Source organism: Chelonoidis abingdonii, chromosome 7 (genome assembly GCF_003597395.2).
Source record: "Chelonoidis abingdonii isolate Lonesome George chromosome 7, CheloAbing_2.0, whole genome shotgun sequence".
In the NCBI taxonomy this organism is placed as follows: Eukaryota; Metazoa; Chordata; order Testudines; family Testudinidae; genus Chelonoidis; species Chelonoidis abingdonii.
The window spans coordinates 30631943-30654008 of NC_133775.1; the positions used below are offsets into that span (position 1 = coordinate 30631943).

Genomic DNA, 22066 nt, shown 5'->3' on the forward strand with positions numbered 1-22066 from the left:
AGTGAGGGGTAATTTGTGAAAGAGGAGCTTGGGCTGCATAATCATAATCCAAAGACTCCAACCAAAGGACAAACCATTCTGGATTTGCTTGTCACTTATGGGAGAGTGGTAGAAAACATGAAAATCCTTGGGACTGGAGGGAAGGGAATGAGATTGGAACTAGTGAATGTCAGCTGCCTGGATTCAATACAATCAGGTTAACAGAATGCAGCAGTACAAAGGAATTAAATTTCAGGAAAAAAATGTTGGGAAAATAAAGAATTCAGTAAGGCATAATGGGAGGAACTATTAAAATCCACCCACACAAAAGACACTTGGAGTTTCCCAAGACATTACAATTAAGATGCAGAAGACAGAAGCATCTTATAAAAATAATTAGCCATGTGGCCTCACAAGGAACTGCTGTTAAAAAATAACGATTACCTCCCCATCTATCTTTTAAAGTATCAAACAAGAATATTCTGAGTCAGTTAAGGCTGGCATAGAAAAAATAAGGGCAGCAAAATGAGCTAATGCTAGCTAGAGGGGCTAAAGGAAAGTCTCCAAAACCAAAAAGCACAAGGGAGAAAGCAAGTCAGCTAATACTTCAGAAGGATCAATTAAACTGATGTCTCAAAAATAACTCCGATAGTGTCATTTTCTATACTACTAAATTACTCCTTAAAAAAAAAAAAAAAAAAAAAAAAAGGTCATGGACAGTTAGTTACCAAAAGACTGAAGGAAAAATCAAAACATGTAACTTCTACCACTAGTGCAATATTGGAGAAATGGGGAGAAAAAAGGGAATGCTTGGAGGTGCAGTGTATTTTGAGTTTAGTACATTCTATAAGGTTTCATAAAATATTACTTGAAACAGTTTGAACAATCATGTGGACTGCAAACAGCCTAAGTGACTGTAACCAAAGCATAATGAAAAGTGGTCATGTACAGAGCAGGAGGAAGTGTTAGGTCAAGTTTCATTTATATCTTAATTAATGGAAGTAAACAGCACATTAATGGAATCTGTAGATGCTACAAAATTGAGAGATTTATTCCTTGTAAGTGGGGAAGGATTTTACAAATAGGCATTTTATGAGGATGTGGGTGGGACAGTAATGTTGTAAAACTTGTTTCAGAAGCAGAGACAGCTTTTAAGTTGCAGGTCAGACACAGACTCCGTCATTTAAGATTCCTAGTTAGCGGATTCTTATGTACAAAGTAAGCATTATTGCCTGGCTAGCAATATTTTTGGAAATATTAGCACAAGGAATGATATAGATTTATAGACTTCAAGGCCAGAAGGGACAACTGTAGTCTGATTTCCTGCATAACACAAGCCACAGAATTTCACCCAATTATTCCTGAAGTGGAGGGAATTATTATTCTTACGAGAATATTATCAAGCCCAGCAACTTGTAGTTTTAACTAGTCTATATTTTAGAAAAACATCCGTTCTCAATTAAAAGACTTAAAATGATGACAAATTTACCACTTCTCTTGGTAATCTGTACCAATGATTAATTACTCTCACTGTTACGAAGTTGCATCTTTTTTCTAGTTTATATTTTTCTAACTTCAACTTCTAACCACTGGATCTCATTATGTCTTTGTCTGCTAGACTAAAGAGTTCTCTAGGTATCTTTCTACTTGTGTAGGTACTACTTTCATCGTGTGACCCAGCTGGCAAGCCTAGGGCACGGCAGAGAAAGACACAAAGAATTCTACCCGATCTCCAATTAGAGCAGCAGTTACACAGGGACTGCTATCGCACCGTATAGAGCAGGCCTAACACACCCTGAATTCAGTCCAGAGGAGATAAATCCAACCCTGACAGTATAGAATCCTTACTCCACCCTTCACCATGTCCAATCCCAATCCAAAACTAAGCTCCAGAACATGGATGTAAACATACAGTATCTTTAAAACAACTGCAAAGGCAGTTATCTTTGCACCAAACTCTACTTTGTGACAGAAAGAAGATAAAAAGCTGATGCAATAGCCATTGGCTAATCCAGTGTAATGAAATGTGACATAGAATAAAAGATATCTGGAAACATTAACACAGGACCTTTAATGTACTGTAGACAGAATGATGTTCCAGTTAAGAGGACTTATTACTTCCTCACATTCACTACTTTTGACATGCGTTTTCCCCACTCCCTCTATTTTAGACTGGTACAGCTTATCTTGCCTAAAACTTAAATCTTGACTCTGTATTGTTACTCATTGGTTTTAGGCTTTTACAGCTTATTTGTGTAAGAGGCTCATTGCGATACACTTGCCAATAAGGGGTTACTAACCCTTTGAGGAAAGGGAAAAAATATAAGTAAAAAAAATAAACAAGATCCTTTCCTGGCAAACAAGCAGGAAGGTCAAGTCCCTCCTTGGTGGGGTACAAATAGTCCTAGTTTCCTTCTGTCAGTAAGAGATAAACAGAGGGATTCCCCTTTGGCAAGGTCAGAAGGAAACAGCGCTGGTTCTCCTTTCTGACAGGAACATAAAAGGCTCCCTTTTCAAGTCTGCCCTTGTGACAGAAGGGACAGCCAAGAGACCATTTTTCACAGCAGTCTGGCTTCACTGAACAATCCTGTGTGTTCTCTGCTCAGTTGTGAGCAAGCTCAACTTCTTTCTTCCAGAAGCCCTTGCCCCAAAACCAACCCTGCTTTATGGAAACATCTTAATATGGCCCAGTTGAAGACTCTTCTTGCCAAACCTAGCAGCCAATGAACCCTTTATGAAAAAAAGGCAGAATCTCTTCTCTCACCCCTAAAGGGATTTACCAGCTTCGCTATCCTGATGGATGCTGGCCATATATACATCACCACATGCCTTTTATTTACATGCCCCTCAGATCTCCCCCAGTGCCTACAGAAACTCCTAGCTGCCAGACAGGCAGGAGGTAAGCCATGACTAATGTTAAATGGATGATTATATTCTCTCATCCTCCACCTCTTCCTCGATACTCCTTTCCCCATGTTTGTAGCTTCCGTGCAGTATTAGCACAGTAAGGCCCTGACTCCTTGACTGAGGTCCTTAGGTGCAGTAATACAAACAATTAAAAAGAATCCATTAAATCCAATGGAATTCACTATTGGGTATTAAATGCTGTTTTGTGAAACTGTCTCCAGGTTTAAAACAATAACTCCTGAGAAAACAACTTATTGCTCAAGATAACAAGAAGGACATGTTCTATCCAGACTGGAATTATCTATAAAAGTTTCTCAAAGGTCAAGTAAGCGATTATGAACATTCAGCTTGGCATACTAAAGATTCAGATCATACGCATTTGTTACTGTTAGCAATGACTACATTTCTGCTTTCCATTTGTGTTGTGTAATACAAGGTTTTAGTAAAGAACATTAAGTGAATAGGAATGAAAATTGACTATCATTACAATAAAACTTAAAAGTTTTGGAAACTGCTGCTCCCTATTGTTTTTAATCAGTTGAAAAATTCAAGTTAACTATTACTAAAAGGAGCAGACAGACCGATATTCCCAAGAGAAAAGGGAAAGCAGAACTTTAGTTGGATACAGAATGGTTGGAGTTGCTGACAACAGCTAAGGCTGAAGATGGACTGATCAGGAGATTTAAAAGATATGTCAAGCTGTAAGAGAGGCTGAAGGAGGAAAGGAAGTTTTAATAAAAAATGAAATTGGGGATAAATAAGAACACCCAAAGCATGAGAGGCATGGAAGGAGTACATTTAGATCCAGCTGTTGGGGAGAATCTTCAATATTGATGCAGAAGTCATATTAAAAATTATTATAACTTTAAAATTGTTACAAACTTGTTTGCACTTTTACTGAATACTAAGATATAACTAAGAATGTTATAGTCAGGTGCTTGGAAATAAAGCAATACATATGCTTCACTAGTTCTGTTACAAAATGTTAAAACTAAAGGTTTCTGCTTCTATATTTCAAGGACAATCTAATCTCAAGACAGACCGACCATGTAAAACACTCATATTTTAAGTAGAGCCTTAATTGTAAAAAGAAATGCAGGGTGTGTTATCAGAGCAATAAATCTAAGAAGAGTGGTCTCTATTAACCCCCACACTCTTGCAAGAAAACCTGCTTGTGTTCTTAAAACTTTCAAAGAAGAATATGTAGGTGGAGAAGTTTTAAACTTGTTTATTTCTTAAATGCAGAAATGACAAACACCTTTGTGAAATACAGACTTGCAAATATGTTAGCTAAATGCAAAGCTCCCAATATAACTCTTAATGTCATTGCTATGTAAATAGTAAAATGCTTCATGTACCAACATGGCATCTAATGACCTTGCTAAACCAGTGTAAAAGCCATTAAGTATAGAATATTTATATTAATGGGAAATTAAGAACTGGCACAGGATAAGAAAACCCTTAACTAACTCCAGAAGATAAGAATCATCCCTCTAAAGTCAACAACTTTTAATTATTTAAGCTAAAGACTTTGAGTTATTTAATTTAAAACGACATTTGAAGACTAAAACTTTTGCATAAACAGGTGTGTTTGGGATTTTTGAAAACAGAAATTTATTTTCTGTCAATCTCAAAAAAAAATGGGAAGAATTTCTCTGAAACTGGCTGAATAAAGAGAGTTAAAACTAACTTTAAAAATTATCTGGATCTTTCCTACCACAAAAACAAAGGCAATTAAAGAAATGATGCATATTCATTAAGCAGACTGTACATTCAGGAACTGAAAATGTCAACTAAACTAACCCCGAAGGCATGAAGCAGTGACCTTTGAATCTAAACAACCCTGCAAGAGGTGTGTTTTCCTATAATTTAATGGAAATAGGAAGGGGATGGGTATTAAAAGCTCTTAAGTGAGCACTCCTCACTTGCACACTCTGCTACCAACCTCAAACACAGCATTGCCACAGACAGTAAGAAAAACCATTTAAGAAAGATGACTCAAGAAGAAATCAACTCAAGGAAAATCTCCTCAAGACTTCAGCTTGGATTGGTGAGATGAAGTTACCTAAGACACTACCAACGGATGAAAATTTAAAACTACTGTCATGATTTTGATGGAACGTTGAAATGCTGTTGTAATTTTGTAGAACTGATAAATGAAATTGTTTTTAATTGTTCACTTTATTAATGTAAGTTCTGTTCACCATTCACTACACTTGCCTGCATTGTAACTTCTGTTCACTGTTTGATTTTGTATTTCATATGACTTGGCATTGTGCCTTCTCATTACACTTTTTATTAGAAATTGCGTGAATGAGAAAACTTGTATCAAATGTTATAGCCCTAAGGATGGTATAGTTAAAGTGAAAGAAACATTGCCTTTTGCTAAGAAGTAGAATAAATCTACCCCCCACACACTCTGTAATCCATTGCCCCATTGACTGAATGAGTGTGAATGGTGAGGCTTGGAAGACACCCTCCAGACAGCTACAACAGTAAAGAGGAATGGAAGCCAGAGCAAGGACAATACAACTTGTCAAGTGGGCCATAAAGAAAAGCAGACATATTGATGACCTCAGGGATTAGAAGCAAGCACCTTCTTAGAAAACGACCTCTTTGAGCAGCATTGGGAAACACCAGAAAAAAAGCAGCACAAAGCACCAGACCAACGGCACCAGACTGCAGATTTGATCTTGTTCGGATTTGCATAAGAGGGAAGCTGCTATAAATACAAGGTGTCTTGCAGAAGGACCCTGGGTCTCGTCTTGTCACCATAGGAGCATCGATCCGGATCGGCAGAAGCCCGGCTCCACTCCTCCCCCATCTAACTCACCTGGCCAGTGCAGTTAAGGGGAGCAACGTGTTGGTAACAGCAGCAAGACGGAGTGTGTTTGTGTCTGTGTGTGTGTGTGTGTGTGTGTGTGTGTGTGTGTGTGTGAATGCATGACTGTAATATATCATATGCATATGATAGAGTGTTAATTAAACCTGTATTACTAATAAATGTGGCGTTTTGCCTTATCCTCCCTGAAAAGATCCCGTATAGTACTTTGAGTACAACAATTTAAGACTAACAGTTTCTCCTGTTCATCACCAAGTGGTTAGAAGACCATGTACTTCTTGAGAGGAGATGGGCTAAACTTTGGTAAACAGAGAAATAGTGGAATGTAATTGGCCTTAAGAGTCTTAATATTCATAACTGGCTCATTAAATGCTGCTTCTAAGTAACAAATTTAAATGTTTTCCTTGGTTTCATAGGGTTTAGCTAAAACTGCCTACTTTGCCAACTATAAACTGGTTAATTATTTAATAATAACCAACAGGTTCACCAGACTTGAAACAGAATTCTTCAGCCCATCTATAAACATTGTTAGCTGCCTAACATCATAGTAAGGGATGGATTCACAATAATTTTGGAAAATAATTTACTTTGGTCTTAACTTACCAAGAGAGAAGAGCCCACAGAGGGGTTCACTCTCAAGGGTAGAATCTCTGTTAAAGCTCTCTCCAGAAAGATATACAGAAGAAATTGAAATGGTCGCTAGTTTATCACTTGTATTGTGTCATTTGCGTTGTTTTGTTTAAAGTTTTCTTTTCCTTTCTTTGATAATAAAATAGCCCTGGTTAATAATTGTGATTATTTTGCTTGGTCTTGATCAGACTACTATTTTTGTTTATACCACATCTTACACTCCAAGACAATTTTCTGAAGGTGAAGTGGCACATTGAATAAATACACAATTAAAGCAAATGGATTTTTATAATTAGGAGATGCAGTCAACTTCCATTTACTTTTGATTTTAATTTTAACCTACCGTGTCCACTTGTGACACCTACAATTACTTTAACTGGAAGGTTAGAGAAAGAAAAGCTCCCTATTTCTATCAGTTTGTCTTTTTAGACAATAACCCTATTTGGACACAAATTGTGCTTTCTTTCATATTTGTACAGATCATAGCGCATGGCAGGTGCACTCAAATACGTAAATAAAAACTAATAAGTCAATATCAACATTTACAACTGTCATAACTATAAAGGGAAGGATAACAACTCTCCTTTATACAATACTATAAAATCCATCCTGGCCAGAGGCACCAAAATCCTTTTACCTGTAAAGGGTTAAGAAGCTCAGGTAACCTGGCTGACACCTAACCCAAATGACCAATAAGGGGACAAGATACTTTCAAATCTTAGGGGTAGGGCGTGGGGGGAGGAGCTTTTGTTTGTGCTCTTTGTTTTGATGGTGTTCGCTTTTGTGACTAAGAGGGACCAGACATCAATCCATGTTCTCCAAATCTTTTTTGAACAAATCTCCCATATTTCAAACTTGTAAGTAACACCCAGGCAAGGCGTATTAGTTTATCTTTGTTTTCTCAACTTGTGAATGTTCCCTTTGTTAGAGGGAGGTTTATCCCTGTTTTGTTGTAACTTTGAAACTAAGGCTAAAGGGGGTTCCTCTGGGCTCTCTGAATCGGATTACCCTGTAAAGTTATTTTCCATCTCGATTTTATAGAGACGATTTTCACATTTTCTTTTTAATAAAATCCTTCTTTTAAGAACAGGACTGAGTTTTCTATTGTCCAAAGACCCAGGGGTTTGGGTCTTTGATCACCTTGTAACCAATTGGTTTGGATACTATTCTCAAGCCTCCCCAGGAAAGGGGGTGTAAGGGTTTAGGGGGATATTTTGGGGTAGGGGAACTCCAAGTGGTCTTCTCCCTGTTTCTTGTTAAATCATTTTGTGGTGGCAGCATACCAGGTTTTAACCTAAGCTGGTAGAAATAAGATTAGGGGGCTTTCACGCGGGTCCCCACATCTGTACCCTAGAGTTCAGAGTAGGGAAGGAACCCTGACAACAAAGTGCATTTCAGCACAATCACTATTTCAGGATACACACTATCTTTAAGTGATAGAGGAATGTACATCAAGCTTTTTAAATTTGTAAAGGAGTTGGTTTTAGTGATCTTAATAGCAAAGAGCATAATATTAGCAGAATCTAAAGCAACTTTAATCCCTAGATATTTAAAAAAAAACAACAGTAGGCCACAGAGGAAAATTCTCTCTGGGCATGGAAATAAGAGTTTACCAAAGCAAATAACTCCTACTTCTGCCAGCTGATCTTGAGACAGGGAAGTGCTCTAAAATTACTAACATCCAGCATTCTGGGAAGCAACTGTTTTGGACCAGCTAAAGCAAAATAAGTGGTCACCAGCATAAAGAGATGACATTTAGAAGAGAAGCACTTGCAATACTTGTTTAATGGATTTTTCTTCCTCACTATCCACTACAATTGAGTAAGATAGGATGGCTGTGTTTTCCATTTGCTTGGCGAATGTCAGTCACTGCGGCTAGCAAGAGGCAATCTGAGGGTGGGTGTTGATGTTTTAAGGTTTCTTAAAGCACTGACATATGAGTTGCAACAGGACAAAAATGTACAGACCCCATCCTTGGAGCCCTTTGAGAGTGTGAACTCCATTGAAGTCAATAGAAGCTCTGCATTAGTAACACCTGTAGGACATAACTTGATTTCACTCAGTATTCCTGTACCGTTCAAGGAACTGATCCAAAAACTCACTGAAGTTAATGGAAGGCTTCCAGACCTTTAAAGCGAGATTTTAAATCACACTATGCACCTATCTGCATCTTTACATGCCTAAATACCTTTTAAAATCTGGCTCTTGGTGTTATATTAAAATTAACTCCATGACAGTTTATTCTGAAAAAATTAATGAGTCATGAATAGTTAACAGGCTAGGAAGAAAATTAACTTATGAAAGGATCCTTGTTGAGTTTCAAAAAGACAGTCTGTTAGAAAAAATATTTCTTGCAAAACAAATTTGTCCTAGTGAGTATTAACTCAACAGGAGAATATTATATGAATGATTTAACAGTAGCCTCATCACACAATATTTATATTGGTATAAATGCATGTAAACCACATGTCTTTGTTTACTAATCTGATGTAACTATTCTGACCATCAATTTAGTTACAGTGAACATCAAGTTCTTTGCTTAACAAAGGCAAATCTGGCAGCACTCTCAGGAAAATGAGAAGGTGTATTTCCCAAACTAGACTGTATAATTTGGCAGTTGCGTTTTTCCTTCCCTTAGTGGAAAAAGCAATAATCTTACCACATGAAGTCACTTTGAAGGCATCCCAAATAAAGGATTAGACACAGTAAGGGCATTAATTTATTTTGAAGAAAGAAAATATTATTTTATAAAAGAATTTAGAAGAGTGCAAAAATCATCCAACAGGCATCAGTTAAACCTCCCCTGGAATAGTTTCACCCCAGAACAAAACTTAGACAAACTGCATACTGCATACCAGGTGATAGGGGTTAACATCTCCAGATGGAAAACTTCATTTCTAGCAATCCATCCAAAAGCAGATTTTCCCAAACCAACAAGAAGAGAGCTGTGGATTTCAGAGTAAAAGGAGCACTTCTGTGTCTATATAACATTGGTGTTACTAATCCTCCTTCTAAATTAACTACAGTTACCTTAAAAAGGATCTTTGAGTGGCCTATCAAGGGTCCAGTAGTCACACACTACAATTCTAAGTAATGGTGGGAAGGTGTGCTTTGAGTCACTCAACCAAAGCTGCTCCAAATGATTCAAGAGTAATACCAATACATAATGAAAGAAGTCCTGGCAAAGTCCTCCTTAACTAAGATAGGCTCCCATATTACATGCACTTCAGGAAGAAGAATATCACTAACATAAAAATGAGTCAATGGAAAGCAAGCAAGCTTCATGTTGTTCAACAGCTAACCAGCCTATCTGTGCCCTAGTGGTGTTAGTTAACTGTTGTTTAACTTCCCTAGCTGGGACTCTCATGTTTTAAGTAAAAACATGTAGTAGCTGGCAAATATAAATATTCTCCTGAGAAAAATATATTTAAAGATAGTATTTTGTAAATGACATTCAAATTAAAATGGCTGTTACACGGTGAGCCACAGAATGAAACAGTCAAAATTAAACCACAAACTCCTGTTCTATAAACATTTTCAGGAAATAGTGAAATCCTCTTGCAAGATGCTTATCTTAAAACTAGGAACCTAATAATAATCCTATTTAGTTCTCTGAAACATGCAGTGGTTCTCAACCTATTTACCATTGTGGACTGTATATGCTCTCTGTGTTATGTGGGTCACATACATATGGATATATACTATCTGTATGGTGCTGAGGATCTCACGTGGGCTACAGCTGTGCTCTGATAGGGCCGTAAACTGAGAACCACTGCTTTAAATGATACCTAACTGCAATTATGAGGAGCACTGTCTTAAAAGACTCTGGACTAAAACCTTACATCCAATTTGACAATGTATAGTTTTAAAGTCCTCCTATTATCTAATAATTTTAATAAGATGTTTTTTTGAATCCTAGATAATACAATATTCATATGAACTTAAAGGCAGTATACTGGTACTATCCTCCAGCAACCCACTACTCAGTGGTAAAAGGGTCCCTTTCACACAGCTGGGTCATTGCTCTGGCTGATCTTAGACAATGTGAGCAAAGCAGAGCACTGATGGATTATGGGGTACTCGTTGTACTTATAGGCTTGTCTATCCAGACACGTAGTGCATGGAATGCTGCAGAGTGAAACAGCAGTATATCCAGGGCCGGTTCCAAGGTTTTCGCCGCCCCAGGCAGCAAAAAGAGAAAAAAAAAAAAGAAAGCAAGCCACAATCACGATCTGCAGCTCTGCTGGTGCCGCTTCAGTCTTTGGCGGGAATTTGGGGGCTGGTCCTTCGCTCCGAGAGGGAGTGAGAGACCTGCCACTGAAGACCCGGATGTGCTGCCTCTTCCCCTTGGCTGCCCCAAGCAGCTGCTTGCTAGGCTGATGCCTGGAGCCGACCCTGGGTTTATCAAAGTGTACTACAGAACTTTTAGGCCTGGCAGCAGGGCCCACACAGCCACTTAGTGGGCAGCAGGCTAGAGCACTGTAGATTTACATCCTGGCTTGTTGGGCTTGTCTGTATGGAGATCTAGTGCACATGTTAAGAATAACTTGGCCTGCACAATAGAGGAAAAGCTGTTAACACTACCCTTACTAATATAGGGCAGCAACATGGTGGTGGGGGAAGTCATGGTCAGGAGGAACGCAAAGGGGGAGGAAATTATAGCAAAGATCAGCATTCAACTTCCTTGCTGCACCCAAAACTGCGCTAAAAACAAGCATATCTGTTTTAACAGAACTGACACTGATATATTTGCTAAGTGTTGATATTTTAAAAGGGATGCCATCAGCTTTAAACCTATCACCTAAAGAAAAGTTACCTGCTTGAGTTCCTCACCAAATTTTTGGTGTTTTACAATCACATTTTCCTTTTAAAAATATTTTGCTTCCTTTTTCTGTGTGTAAGAACCACACAAAAACTGAAGATAACTGACTGCACAAAACGTGTTGATAAATGCAGTTAATCTAAGGAAGATTTTTCTCTCTAACACAGTCCTCTTTGTAATCATAAAAAGTGAAGACTTCAGACAAAAGAGCAATTCTGATGTTAGTGACTGCTCTTAAATTCTCCTCTAATACTCAACTTCAACCAGAACTTTAGTCTTTCCTTTAAAGCACTGGGCTTCCTATTAGAATGCTGCCTCTTAGACATTACTGTGGAACCACAGCTCAGATCTACCTTTGGTCTTGGTTAGTAGGTTTAGGCTATTTTTCCTAAAGCTATGGTAAGTTAATCAAGCACAGAACAAGTTTTAATTTCTATTCACATTCCACAAGAGGAATGCATAATTATACCCAGGATTCAGCAAAGTACTTATATACTCACATTAAACATGTAAATAATCAAATTCATTTTGCTGAATATCTGGACACACAAGATGAAGATCAACCTTAAGGGTTTTTAATTTCTTTTAAATTCACTACACCTTCTATCTGAAGATCCAAAAGAGCTTCACAAACCATTACTGAATTTTAGCTCAATTCCTCTGTGAACTAAGAAAAATATAGTGCTCATTTTATAGAAGGAGAAACTGAGAACAGATTGTGTGACTTGCTGACAGACACGCAAACTTTCCATGATAGAGCAGGTAAAAGAACATACACTTTCGGATTCCAAGTCACACACTTTATAAAGCTGATCCTCCCCTCCTAATCAAATTTATTATACTAGTTCATAGAAGGAATGCCTACATGGCAAAAAAACAAACAAACACCCAAAACAAAAAACTCTGCAGCAGCCAAGTCTCAGTTCAGTGGTGGCAGGCAACATATGCACAAAGAGGAAGGGAACAAGATAGGCTGTAATCATATAAGTAAAGTTTTCAACAAATATGTTTGTTTTTGGAGCTGTTGACCCGCCCCCGCCCCCCCAACCAATCAGCAGAGAGCAGAAAAGCCCAACTAAAAATAATTTAAAATGGGCAATTTTTCTAAAAAATACTACTATCAAAAAGGTAATTTTATAAAGTTAATCAATTTTTATAAAAAGTAGAAGCTGATAAAGTCTCCTTAACGTATTAAATCCTAAAGTGGAAATCAGCTCATTTTATGCAAAAAGAAAAACTGCTAGCTGACAACTATCTTGTAGTCAATGTTACAGTTATTGAGAAACAAGTATTAGAAGAAGAAAAAGTTAATTTGTAAAATTTCATTTTGTCCATTCAAATCCAGAGTATATTCTACACTCACTCTTGCAGAGAGTTTACAATGAAATTAATTACAGGGAAATAGGATTTCTCGTAACTTCATTAATGTTTTTCTTTAACAGTGGTATGTCATGTTCCAGGGAACAAGTTAGATGACATTAAGTTTGTTACATCTGAAGAAAGGAATGCAGTTTAGAAATCTTAACTAGAAATTACTGGTCAACCACAACAAACTATGATATTAAAAGTACGTATTCTTTTCAGTAACAATGGCAGCTGGGTGGAGTATTCTAAATGGTGCTTATGATACGTGTAGAATTGTTTCTTTAGCTATTTGTACAGTTTTTATTTTGATGGTATAAAACATATTTTGTCCAGAGCTAATATAATAAAGAATAAAATTATATTAAAGTTTAGGTTCAAGAAGCTTAAATCTTGAGTCCAAAAACACCAAAATGTGAAATCTGACCAGTTAATAATGTTGAGAAAGCATCATGTGGCACAGTAAATTCAACTTAATTTTACAGATGTCTCAGTAAACTTTCTTTATTTTAACTACAACTTTTTTGTAATTTCATATTGCAAAACAGAACGAATTTAATCAGAGAGTAGAGACACATTATCCTTTATCACAGCACCACTAGAGACTAGGAAATACGTTCAACAAGTAATTTCTCTCTAAAAAATACACAAACAGCCTACATACAGAAAAAAATATATCCCTTACCTGACAGAATTATGTTGCCTGTTTTCTATTTTCATTAAAATTTGCACATCTGACTGAGGAGACATTGTATATATTTTTAATCTGGGAAAAAAAACAAAACAGATGAAATCTAAACAAATCACATTAAATAAAAGGTCTAAACCACTTGTTACCGTTAAGAGATTTACAAACTTTTAGAAGCATACAACTAAAACAGCCTTCTTGTCAATGTAAATACAGGTTTGTCACTATCTAGAATTTGAAGGCAGTCTATGAATCAGAGCTTGGATTGCAAATGTGTTTCTCTACTTTCTCCAGATAAGGCATTAACACTACCATTATTTAAATTAATTCTTTGGATTTTTTAATCATTTCAATTGCATCATCAGCCCATTTCTTTGAGTGCTGCTAGTTTAAATTCAATGACTTTAGAATAATACAAATCTAGGGCTGGAAGGGACCAAATAAACTAGATCATCCTTGACAGGTGTTTCTCAAACTTGTTTTTAAAAGCTTCCAGTGATGGGGATTCCATGACCTCCCTTGGAAGCCTATTCCACAGCTTAACTACCCCTTATAGTCAGAAAGCTTTTCTTTATATCTAACCTAAATCTCCCTTGATGCAGATTAAGCCCACTACTTCTTGTCCTACCTTCAGTGGACATGGAGAACAAGTGATCACTGTCCTCTTTACAATAACCCTTAACATACTGGAAGGCTTATCAGGTCTCCCCTCAGTCTTCCTTTCTCAAGACTAAACATGCCCTCCTTTTTAAACTTTTCCCTCATAGGTCAGTTTTCTAAACTTTTTATCACTTTTCTTGATCTCCTCTGGACTCTTTCCAATTTGTCCACATCTTTCCTAAACTGTGGTGCCCAGAACTGGACACAGTACTCCAGCTGGGGCCTTACCAGTGCTAAGTAGAGCAGGACAATTACCTCGTGTGTCTTACGTACTACACTCCTGTTAATTCACCCCAGAAACATATTAGCCTTTTTTGCAGCTGCAGTACATTGACAACTCTTACAGTTTGTGGTCCACTATAAACCCCAGCTCCTTTTAAGCAGTACTACCACCTAGAAAGTTATTCCCCATTTTGTAGCTGTGAATCTGATTTTTTCCTTCTTAACTGAACTAATTTGTACTTGTCTTTATTGACTTTTATCACAACGAATTCAGACCAATTCTCCAATTTGTCAAGGTCATTTTGAATTTTAAACCTGTCCTCCAAAGTGCTTGGAACTCCCACGGGTTGGTGTGATCTGCAAATTTTATCAGCATACTCTCTACTCCATTATCCAAGTCATTAATGAAAATATTGACTAGTACCAGACCCAGGACTGAACCCTATGGGACTCCGCTAGACACACCCTCCCAATTTGATAGCAAACCATTGATAAGTCTTTAAGTACAGCCTTTCAGCCAGTTGTGCATCCACCTTACAGTAATTTCATCTAGATTACGTTTCCCTAGTTTGCTCTGAGAATGTCATATGGAACAGTGTCAAAAGCCTTTCTAAAACCAAGGTATTTACCGCTTCCCCCCATCCACTACATCAATAATCGTATCAAGAAAGGAAATTAGATTGGTTTGTAATGATTTATTTTTGACAAATCCATGCTGACTATTCCTTATAATCCTATTATCCTTCAGGCCCTTATAAACTGATTGTTTAATAAATTTGCACCAGTTATCTTTCCACGTACTGAAGTTAGGCTGGCTGGTTTATAATTCCCTGGGTCCTCCTGGTTCCCCTTTTAAAAGACAGGTACTATGTGTCCCTTCTCCATTCTTCTCGGACCAATCCTGTCCTCCAGGAGTTCTCAAAGATAATTGCTAATGGCTCCACGATTGCTTCAGCTAGATCCTTAAGTACCCTAGGATGAATTTCATCAGGCACCGCTGACCTGAATACATCTAATCTATCCAAATGTTCTTTAACCTGTTCTTTCAGCTTATGTTTGTTTGCCTTGGTTGTTAATGTTGTGTTGAGTATCTGCTCACCATTAACCTTTTTAGTGAAGACTGAAGCAAAATAGGCATTAAGCACTTCAGCCTTCTTGATGTCATCTGTTATTAGCTCTCATTCTCCAATAAACAAAGGACCTACACTTTCCTTTGTCCTTTTCTTGCTCCTAATGTATTTAAAGAACCTCTTCTTATTGCCTTTGATGTCCCTTGCGACATGTAACTCACTTTTTGTGCTTTGTGCTGTTCTTTTGTGTTCCTCCTTATCAATATTGCTATGTTTCCACTTTTCGTAGGCTTCCTTTTTAATTTTCAGGTCATTCTTCTGATCTTTCTTTTGCATCGGAATAATTTACAGTTGTGCCTTCAATACTGTCTCCTTGAGAAATCACCACTGTCCTGAACTCCCTTTTCTCTTAGATTTTCTTCCCATGGGACCTTACGTACCAGTTCTCTGAGTTTGTTAAAGTCTGCTTTTTGAAGTCCTTATTCAGCTACTCACTCCTTCCTTTCTTTAGAATCATGAAATTGACCTAAATTAATTTCAGTCAATAAGTATTAATGAGGCAGCTTTCCTCACAAGGATGGCGAGTGCACTATTAGCTAGAAATCCAATTCTGAATGGCTAAAGTGGAAAACTGACAGTTAGACAGAATTTATTTGAATAGTTTGGTTATTTTAAAATCAGTTAAGTAAAATTACTAAGAGTTTTTAATACATACCTTTGACGAATAACAGGATCTGATTCTTCAGGATCAAGGTAAGGTTTAAGGATTTCACCTAGCATTTTATCATCAGGCACTCTTTGGCCAAAAAGATAAAAATGCAGTTTATTAAGTATCATTCAAAAAGAAATATTAAAGCAATTTTAAGGAAATGATATTTCCATATTTAAATTGATGTAACACCAGCAGGTAACATCTGGAAAGGGTGCAGTGTGCATCAACATAGCACAAGCTAGCAACGGATATAATCAGCCCCAGCACACAGAATATGTCTATGCTGCAATAAAAAACCTATGGCTGTCCCATGTCATTTGGGCCTTGCAAGATCAAGGGGCTGTTTAACTGCAGTGTAGATGTTTGGGCTCAGGCTGGACCCTGGGATCTAGGACCCTGAGTGGGGAGGGTCCCAGAGTTAAGGCTCCAGCCTGTGCATCTACACCACAATTAAACAGCCCAGTGAACCTGAGTCAGCTGGTGCAAACCAATCATGGGTGTCTAACTGCAGCACAGCCATACTCTCATTCAACATTAGGACTTAGCCGGCACCTGCAGGAAGGAATCAGAGACCCTACCTCTTATCCTTCCCCATGTGTGCAGCTGGAAAAGCAACTTCCAGTCCTTGAAGTCCTGAGAACAAGTGGAGAGAGTCTACTTCTGAGCTTTCCTACCCCAAATAGGCATGGGGAGAGAAGAAGCAGTTTTTGTTTAAGGAGAGTTGCTGTTTCTCTGCTTTCCTAAAGGCACCTTCCAGGGAGGGGGTTTGTAGCATCTGCTACAAAGGCAATATTGCTTCCTTTCCATCCTCTCTGGTGTGGGAGAGGATTTCCTGCAGGGAGCTTGATTTTCTCTGAAGATCAAGGAAAACACTGGGAGTATGCAAAGCTCCTCTATATTAGCATGCTGATGCATGTGGACAGCAAGCATCAAGAGCCATATACAAGGCTGCTCTATTTACAGAAGATTAGCAAATAAAACAAGTATTTAAATTAGAGAAATTCAATTTGAAAACAGACTTCAGTGTGTTATGCTTCTAAGGTGATAGAAACAAAACCAGTATTTAAAAAAAGTGATTTAACCTGAAGTGTCCCCTCTGTAACGCGCCCCCCCCCCACCGCTCCTCGCAACGAAAACAACAACTCTTTATCTTTAATCTTATTACCACATACAAAGGGATAGCTTAGAAACTAACCAAATAATCTTATAAAACTAGTTTGCTATAATTAACTACAGACATCTGCTTTTCACAATCTCAGGTACCTTTTTACTGTGTATTCAGCATGACTGTGAGGAAATATGAGCTTCAAATGCCAGTAGAACCTTTGCTCCCTAAAAAGAAAGAGAAAGAAACACACACACTATCTCAGAGGTATTATTTGTATCATGGTAGGGCCTAGAGACCTCTACCAAGATGGGGTACTGCAAATAGTAAGAGACAGTCCCTGCCCCAAAGAGGTTACCATCCGCAAACACGGGGATTAATTATTATTAATCGCATATTAATATATGGGAAATTGAGGCACCAACAGATTAAGCAATCTATAGGAAAGTCAGAAAGGAAAGCTGTGGTAGATTCAGGAACAGACCCCAGATCTCCTGAGTCCCTGTCCAGTTCCTTAATTAGAAGCTCCTTCCCTTCCTCTCTTGCCAACACAGTTAATTACAGAGCAATTTTTATTAGGTATTTGGAAGCAGAAATTACCTACTGCAACATGGTTCAAAGTAAGACACATTCTTTATGGAAGGCAGTCAGACCTTCCTGACAGCCCTGGGCTGGGACTCGGCAGACCTGGGCTCTAGTCTTGGTTCTGCCACTAGCCTGCTAGGTGATCCTGGGCAAGTCTCTTCACTTCTCTGCACCACAGTTTTCCCATCTGTAAAATGGGGAGACAGACACTGACCATCTTTGTAAAGTCCTCTGAGATCTACTGATGAACAGCACTATGTAAGAGCTAGGTATTATTATGCCGCTGCTCTTCCTAGTTTAGAATTTCACACACAGCACATATAGTTAAGGTGAGGATAAACTGAAGCAGCATTTACTATGTTCCAGAGGTCTGACAATGCCCTGAAATTCAGGAACTTTTGATGGTACTTTCTTCAGCTATCCAAGACTTGGGACTCCTAATGACACCCCCAAAACCATTGAGTTTACAAAGGTTTACAAAATTATGATTAAAAATAACGTGCTGCTGTTGTAACAAAGTTAATTTGGATATCAGACAGATGAAACACTATACAGTTGGGTCCAGCTGGCTACAGAGGCATGTACGTGTATTCAGTAGCAAAACAGTAGACAACAAATTGGTTGCTAAGTACAATTAACTATGTTATTGCTTTTAGATGAGAGACTTACAAAGTTTGTTCACTGAAATAAACAATTATTCTTAACGGAGTTATTTCTAGGGGAAGGTTACAGTCTATACAGTAGTTCAGATTACATATATAGCACAGGAAGTTTTGGATGCTCTTCTAGGAGGAGGGAAAACAAGGTCCTTACCTACACAAATCTTAGAATCTAAACAGATAACTAACGTATAGATGAATGTTGGGGTACAACAAGCAGCAAATAACTGAATGGAGTTGTACAGAATGTCTTGTGAATTCTCCATTTCCATCCTCTTCATCTGAACCACTTGTTAAAGTTTGTTAAGTCTCTAAATATTAATCCTCCCCTTTAAATATGAACGTTTTAAAGAGAGAGATGGAGTGACAGCAGACCAGCTCAGGGAGAGGAAAGAGGATGCAAAGACCAAGGTTGGAAGAGGACACAAAAAGGGTGGCTGTGATCAGAAGTTGGTACAGCTGAAAGTATGTGCCCTGTCCTCACATTTTAAGAGGTGCTGTTTGGTGTAATGGTATGGTATTTATTATTACAAGTTCCAAACTTGAATATTAATTTAAAAATAATTTTGAAAGCAGATTCTTGTTTTGAATGTTAAATCTGCCTTATGAAAAATTATATCAAAAAATTCTTAGCACCTCTGGAGCTGGCAAACTCAAAGCAACATTAATATCACTGAACAACTGTACAACAAACTGCAATGCTAATGAGGAAGGGCTTCAACTCAACTGACTATTAACAAGATCCCAATCCCAATCTCAGCTGTACTTTAATATTTAGCACTTAGAACATACGAACATAAGAATGGCCATACTGGGTCAGACAAATGGTTCATCTTGCCCAGTATACTGTCTTCCTACAGAGGCCAATGCCAGGTGCTTCAAAGGGAATGAACAGAACAGGGCATTTATAACATGATCCATCTCCTGTCATCCAGTTTGTGCATCTGGCACTTACCCGGCATATACAGTGTAAAGCCCTATCCCAGTATTAAAACTTGCTGTGGAACTAAAGGTGGAGGTGTTGTCAACTGGAAGGCGGGCTGCAGGATCACTACTGATAGTCACAATTGAGAAGATGTACACTTATTTTGTAGTAGTGTTCAGATTAGATATTTCATTTCTTGCTCTGAAAATAAAGCCTAGGAATGAGGCTTGGCTTTTTCTTTTCCTTTCAGTTGGGCAAAATGGTCTCACAGGTGAAATCATCTTCCTCCAGTACCTGTGTGTAGAGTGATAGGAAGAGGCAGTACCTGGCTATTCCAGGAATGAGCAAATTGCCCTTGGCAAAGTGCACAGTGCAATATGTACATGCTGTAACACATACATTGAACTGTAGACTACCTCTCTATCACCTCCACAGAGAAGGGCAGCATGTACCTAGAACTACCTGGGAACTTTTTAGCTCATCTACAAATCCGGCAATCACATCCAGGACTTCATACAAAAGGGGAATTCTTCCACCCATCCTTTTTGGGTCAGAGCAATAAGAGTGAGGGAAAGGTTGGGGATCTTCCTTTCCCAAAGGGCCCAGGACAGCTGTAAAGTGGTTAATGAGCCATTTCTCTCGCAGGAGCAGAGGGCTGCCTCTACTCCAGACAGCCTAGAATCTGGTGCTTGAATTTACGATTTCTACTGACACACATCAGTACTTCTGTCACGCATCACAGCCCGATCTCAGAGGCAGGTCTAGTTCTTCTTCGAGTGCCTGTTCATGTCAATTCCAATCTGGTGTGTGTGTGCCGCATGCACGACAGCTGGAAGACTTTTCCCTTAGCAGTATCCATAGGGTTGGCCTGGGTGCCCCTGGAGTCATGCTTTCATGGCCCAGTCGACCTGACTGCCCCTCAGTTCCTTCTTACTGCCAGTGATGGCTAGCTGGCACTTCCCCCTCTCTTGCTTCTGCAAGAGCCTTTAGCAGTGTCCCATTGTGATCTGTATATAGTTAGTTTCTTAGTTAGCAGTAGTGTCAGTAGTCATTTATCTAAGTTTCCATTACGCCTCCTTCCCCCCGCCGTTTCCTCCCCGACACCAAGGGATGCCTCGGTCTCCGGGGTTCAAATCTTGTGAAGTCTGCGGTAAACTGATGCCAAAAAATGACCTGCACACTTCTTGTTTGAAGTGCCTTGTTACCAAAAGGACAAGTGCCGCATTTGTAAGAGTTTCAGCTAAGAACCCTTAAGGATCGCAAGCAGAGACTCAGAGTTATCCTCATGGAGGCAGCCCTCCATCCACAGTCCGACTGGGTCGGCAGAGCCTATGCCAAGCACCGTCTCCTCCGTGTGCAGCACACCAGTGTCAATGGCGTGCAAGCAAACAGCAGGGAAAGAGGCTAAGGACTCCCAGCACCAACATGGTGCCAAACATAAGACTTCTGGCAGGTGCTGATCTTCATCCCTACTGCCCCAGAAGAAAGAGGTAGGAGAGAGAGTGCTCTCCCCTTCCTAAGCCTAATGAGACAGCAGCAGGGAGACGCCAACCCACTCAGACTACTTCGGGCCCGGTGGCTCCAAGGGGCTTGTCGACTCCTGCCCCTCAAGGGGTCTAGTCAAGTCTGGCCCACTATCATGCTCCAGACCTTCATGGCCGGGACATTCAAATCCCTCCACTCCGGAGGCCTTTGAGGCAGTGCAGGACCTTATTCGCCTGAGGGCATTGCCTTCTCCAACGAGGGACAAGGCACTGGTGATAACCTGGCCACCTATTTCATCTAGGAGCAAGCAGGCTATGATGTCACACCAGTCCCCAATTTTGGCGCACCACTCCACGGCGCTGGGCATCCACATGGGGGAACCATACCAGTCTCCAAAGGTCCAGCACACTCAAGGGTACCACCCCTAGTACTGCTCCTCTGTGGTCTTCCTTTTTGGAGACCTCAGAGTCCGAGGAAGAAACTTATCGTTCAGATAGGTCCAGCAGCAGGAGGTCTAAGATCTAGGTGCACTGCCAGCCTCCTCTGGCACCATGGCCAGCCCAATGGCAACCACCAGCTCAATGGCCCTTTTGGACCCCTGGTCTTATCATCAAGCCCAGGGTCAGAGCCAGGCATCAAGGTCAGCGTCAGTCTTGTCGGCATCCTTCGCCTCCATGCAGCACCTGGCGTCGAGACTACCTCTGGAAACTATGCTAGTACCTCTGCCTGCCGTTCTGACGTCGGCACCGGTGGCTCTCTTGGCATCATCGACACATGAACACAACCCTCTTGCTCGTGAGGGCAGCGACTAAGGCCATGTGCCGGTGCTCTCGTCCTCCCCAGATGAGGCTGTTGCGGGCACTTCAATGCCCTGGCCTTAGAGCATAGCAGGGCCCTGCAATACTTGTTGGGCAGAGTAGCCCAGAACATGAATTGGATAGCAATCTAAGCACCTCTTCTCCTAAATGAGATGTACCAAACTTAAAAATATTTATGCAAATCAGGTTCTAAAATGTGTAGGCTTTGTAGCAGCTACTGGTTCTTCCTGAAAAATCATCATCTGCTCCCCCCTTAGCCTGCCAAAAACCTTTTAAATTTGCAACATAAAGTTATTTCTTCAGCTATGCTTTTCCTAATTTCCCCACACAAACATACAAGCAAATAATCCATAAGAAAACCAAGCCTCTGTTCCTATAGGCAAGGAACACAGCAATTATTACTGTCGTTTCTTTCAATATTAGAGAAACTCAGATATAACAACTGTGGCAGCTCTATGAGCAGCATGGTCGTCACCTCCTCAGATCAGGGGTTCTCACAACCAGTTTTTTGGTGGCCTCAGAGTGTGGCCACCAACTCTTGCTGCTGCCACTATGATTATTTTCCCTAAAATATTTAATTAACTTTGGGGAAAAC

General features: G+C 39.4%; 1 protein-coding gene across 2 annotated transcripts in view; it reads right to left on the bottom strand.

Moving 5' to 3' along the window:
* ZNHIT6 (zinc finger HIT-type containing 6) overlaps positions 1 to 22066 on the bottom strand; it is a 56280-nt gene that overhangs the window by 18906 nt on the left and 15308 nt on the right. For both annotated transcript variants that reach the window (XM_032779280.2, XM_032779281.2), the window contains exons 6-8: positions 17158 to 17226; positions 15898 to 15978; positions 13228 to 13308 (exon numbers count right to left, since the gene is read on the bottom strand). In XM_032779280.2, the coding sequence (XP_032635171.1) occupies positions 13228 to 13308; positions 15898 to 15978; positions 17158 to 17226 (231 nt within the window). The remainder of the gene's footprint in view (positions 1 to 13227; positions 13309 to 15897; positions 15979 to 17157; positions 17227 to 22066) is intronic.